We start from the raw sequence: 4811 nt of genomic DNA on the forward strand, positions 1-4811 counted from the left end.
GAGGCAGATGAGACGTTTTGATCAAATACTGCAGCAGCTGTTGCTTCCTGAATGGAGTGTGTAGTTTTGCCATGTGTGTTGTTTATTCCTGAACAGATCTCCTTTGACCCCGAAAGCAGTCACTTGACAGAGGCTGACAAAACAGGAAGTGATTTGAATGCAGCCTTTGTTTTAATGATTTTCTAAACTGAAGAGTTTTAACTGAGTATTTGCTGCCTTGCTTTAAACACTGCTACTGGGTATAAAACAACTTTGGGTTAAAGTATTTAGCCAGTGCGAAGTTCTGTGCAAACAGTGACTTACTAGTTCCGTTCACAAGGCTTTGGTGAAATTCCAAACAGGGATTGCTTACTTTTTTTTTTTTTTTTTTTGGCTAGAGAGTGCTGGGGGTGGGGAGAGAACAAGGGAACTGGGAAGGGAAGAAGGGGAAGTTAAACCTCCCTTTCCTCCCTGCCTTCCTCAGAAAACCAAATATGGCATCTTCCATGAGGAGCCTGTTTTCTGACCACAGCAGATACGTGGAATGCTTTCGGAGTTTTCTCAACAATTCCACGGAACATCAGTGCATGCAGGCATTTATGGAGGAGAAGCTGCCAGGCATTATAGCAAGGTAACAAAAAAGGGGCATTCTTGCCAAAAAGACAGGTCTTGGACTCCTTTCTGTGCAAGTGATAGATGGGTGGAGCCTATGGGCGCCAGGGAAAAGCCAGTGACTGATGGCAGCTGGGCTGGCCCCTCACTCCGGGCTGGCTCCCATCTCGTGCTGTGCTCTGCTTAGATGCTGCCTTTAAACAGGGGCTCTGATTTGTGTGCTATTTCCAGCTGCATGGAGATAGGCATTAACTGTTTAAAGGCACCAAATCTGTGTTCCTTTGGGTAAAGATAAGATACCGATCTTGTGATCCAGATTACTCAGCCCTTCTCCAAATTTTTACATTTCAAATCATTCCCAAATGGAACCTAGCTTTCTTTTCATTAGAATCAAATATAAATGCTTGCCAAATACTGTTTGCCCGGTGGATTGAATCAGCACCCCTCCGTTCTCATTATATCCATTTAAATTCACGTTCCTTATCCATTATTATGGTTTTCACTCTCAAAAAAAATCGTCTATCCCTTTCAACTTAATATTAACAACGTGGTCCTGAAAAAGGAGCATTTTCCCATTATCAGTGAAACTCACTAGTTGCTGTCTCTCTCACAGACTTCTTTTTTGTGTGATTAATGTGTTCAATTTGTGCCAGAGCTGATAAGCATTATGAGAGTAACAGATTCCACATGCTAAAGATAATCAAATCGCCTATCTGGGGGTGGATTGGTGTAATTTATTCTGTTTCAGGAAATAATGATGGAAAGCTGGGAAGAAATGATTGACTGCAGGTCCAATTGGCACCAGCAAAGAAAGCTGATATTTTTGCCTTCTGCATTTTGACACTGTGGGCCTGAATTTCTTTTATCAGGGCAGCTCACTTGCCTTGCCAGTATGTATGCAGAACTCTGGCTTTGTTTCCTTTTTCTGTTGTTCATGGTTCAGTTTTTAAATGCTAACTTTGTAGGATTTTGTGGTTTTTGTTTTTTGTTGTTGGGTGGTGTTTTTTTTTTTTTTTTTTTTTTTTTTTTTTTTTTTTTTGTATCAGCTCTCACTGTTGCTTGGATTCCCACTCACAGTAATCCTCCATTGGGTTTCCAAAGCTGAATGTCTTTAAAAGGGAGCCCTGGTGACCTAGTGGAAAGCTATGCTGCAATCCTGAAAGCAAGCAGTTCTATGGGAGAAGGATGGGCAGTGTCCTCCCATGGGATTAACTGGCCCTAAAACCCTGCCAAAAGGTCAGCTATGGGTCAGTTCTGACTATCATCAGCAATAACAACACAACTACATCCTTTAAAGGAAGAAATGGCCCATCTTTCTCGCTCAGAACACCTAGTAGATTGGAACCAGTGATCTCATGGTTAGCAGTCTGATATGTTACTTATTAAGCCACCAGGGCTTCTTACTTATATTTGGTAGCATAAACCTTTTCAATGGGTTGTTAACCTAAAATTTGGTGATTGGAACCCACCAAGTGGTTCTGTGGAAGAAAAGGCCTTGCTCTCTGCACCCATCCACTGCCATCAAATAGGTTCTGGCCCACAGTGACCCTTTCTTGGTTTCCAAGGCTCTAAATCTTTATCTCAGGATATTGTCCATCTGTGTCCTGAATATTAGCTGGTAAATGGGATTTCAGAGGCAGTTGATTACATGGAAGGAGATTGGTAATCTTCTTGCAGAGTAGCTGGTGGATTTGAAACACATGCCCTTGTGATTGCAGTTTCTTACCACTAACTAGGCCATCAGAGTTCCCTTTTGATTAGCAGGGCAACACATATGCCCTATGTGCATATGTGCTTAGAATTCCTTTCAGTAAAGATTGTTGTTGTTGATTGCCATCGAGTTGAGCACGACTCATAGCGACCCTATGAAGAAAAGACCTGAAGCCTTTCTTAAAAAAAAAAAATAAATTTTATTTTATTATTTTGTGTTTGTGTACCATCAAATAGGATTCGACTGGTATAGGAGGCAATTGCCATCTTTCTCCAGCAGAGCATGTGGTGGATTCAAACTGCATGCCTCTGGGATTGTACTGCAGCTTCTTGCCAGTAGGCTACCAGAGAATCCTTTCTATATTGTCATTTCTCCAAGTTCATAGAGTTTCTAGAAGTATGTGGTTCCTAAAAAATCCAATGAAACAATTCTATCCTGTAATACATGAGGTAACCATGAGTTGGATGATTGGACAATAACCAACAATATCATTAATAATTAATTGTAATGCTGATGAAGAATCTCCCATGGACTAAAAAAGTAATGACAAACATCTTTTAATAATTGGAACTTGGATGCACAGAGTTGGAATGTTAGAAAACTAGAAATCGTAAAAAAGGAAATGGAAAGCATGAACATCAACATTGTAAGCATTAGTGAGATGAGATAGACTTTGAGATAGCTTTGGCCACTTTGAATCAGATAATCACATGATATACTATGTTGGGAATGAAAAACAGTAGAATGGTGTTGAAAAAATAAATTTCAAGTTCTATCTTGAAATATGATATTATCTATATGCATACAAGGAATACCTGTTATACAACTATTATTCAAATATATGCTCCTGCATTGACAGTCAAAGAGGGAAAAAAATGAATATTTTTACCAAATTTTGCAGTCCAAAATTGACCAAACATGCAATCAAGGTGCATTAACAATTGGTGATTAGAAGACAAAGTTGGAAACAATAAAGAAGGAATATTGTTATGTTTCATAGAGTCGTCTACAACTCATTGCAACCCTATGAACAACAGCTCTGAAGTCTGCCCTGTCCTGAACCAGTCTCACTGACTCTGACACATCTAGTCCCTTTACCCTAGTTACTGTATCAATCCATCTGATCTGGGATCTTCCTCTCCTGGACTGTCCCTCGACCCATCCGGGCATGATGTCCTTCTCCAAGGATCGGTATCTCTGGGCCACGTGTCAAAGTACATGAGATGGAGCTTCAAAATACTAGCCTCTAAGGAGAAACTTGGTTTCACCCTCTCCAAGACAGATCTATTTGTTTTCATAGTATGTTTAAGACTCTAAAAATATGCAAAACTGAATGAGTGAAAATTCAAGTTTTCTGTGAACTATCATTAAAATCAATAAAAAAATTAAAATGGAAAAAAAAACCCCTCTTCTCTAGTTCCACAATGGAAAAGAATCCATTATTCTTCTGTCATCCTTAGTCATTGTCCAATTCTCGGATGCATAGAAGTAAGTAATTTGTGAACACCATGGCTTGGATCAGGCACTTCTTAGTCTCTACACCGACACTGTTGCTTCTCAGTACTCTGGAGAGGGCATAGCAGATTTCCCTAGTGCAATTTGTCTTTTGATTTCCTAATTGCTTGTGCCAAGAGTGTTGATTTGTGGAGTCAAGCAAACTGTAATTTTGTATGAGTGTGGTGAGAGAAATGAAGCTGGCAATAAGGGATTAAATGTTATATTTTCAATGATTTATTTATTGCAAATAACTTTTTTTAAAACCCACAAATGGCACCTTTACACATGAACCTTACCTGATGGGCTTCATAGGAATCAAGTTGACTTTATCAATGGAAATAAATCAGTGGACAAGCTCAATATCCTCAGTCAAAACTGGGCCAAGGGCAGACTATGGGTTAGACTCATGTGCATGTTAGAAAGAGGATGAAGGAAGTGAAAATCAGTCTACAAGAACTCAAGTATGACCTTAAATTTACTTCATCTGAATTTTAAAAATAATTTTAAGAATAGGTTTGAATCACTTTTTTGTTTTGTTTTTTTAATAATTTTTTTATTGCAGACTGGGGAAGGTCACCTCGGATAACAGCAAAGAGGCATCTTTCAGGTAAAACCCAGGAAAAACCAGCCGGAGAGGGAAGACGGGAAGCTGCGTACTGGGGAAGGTCACCTCGGATAACAGCAAAGAGGCATCTTTCAGCAAAGAGGCATCTTTCAGGTAAAACCCAGGAAAAACCGGCTGGAGAGAGAAGACAAGAAGCTGCGCGCCGGGGAAGGTCACCTCGGATAACAGCAAAGAGGCATCTTTCAGGTACCCAGGAAAAACCGGCGGGAGAACGTGCTCCAGAAAGGAAAACATAATCTACACAGGAGTTCTACAGGACACGTCACCTTCCCTTGGAGACAGTACAACTAAACTTAAGAGACACTGGTCAAAAGAAAAAAAAAAATGTCAGCAGTTGACGTGTTTGGAATCACAGAAGCCAAGAAAGCTTAAGATACAAGCTGTCAG

At 40.0% G+C, this 4811-nt stretch overlaps 1 protein-coding gene across 1 annotated transcript in view; it reads left to right on the top strand.

Moving 5' to 3' along the window:
- The first annotated feature begins 467 nt into the window (after positions 1–467).
- Positions 468–4811, top strand: part of LOC102876503 (histamine N-methyltransferase-like) — a 60556-nt gene continuing 56212 nt past the window's right edge. The window contains exon 1 of the mRNA XM_006894446.1: positions 468–610. Within this exon, the coding sequence (XP_006894508.1) occupies positions 474–610 (137 nt within the window). The 5' untranslated portion in view covers positions 468–473. The remainder of the gene's footprint in view (positions 611–4811) is intronic.

This window comes from Elephantulus edwardii, unplaced genomic scaffold (genome assembly GCF_000299155.1).
Source record: "Elephantulus edwardii isolate Elephantulus edwardi_28Jun2011 unplaced genomic scaffold, EleEdw1.0 scaffold00143, whole genome shotgun sequence".
Lineage (NCBI taxonomy): Eukaryota > Metazoa > Chordata > Mammalia > Macroscelidea > Macroscelididae > Elephantulus > Elephantulus edwardii.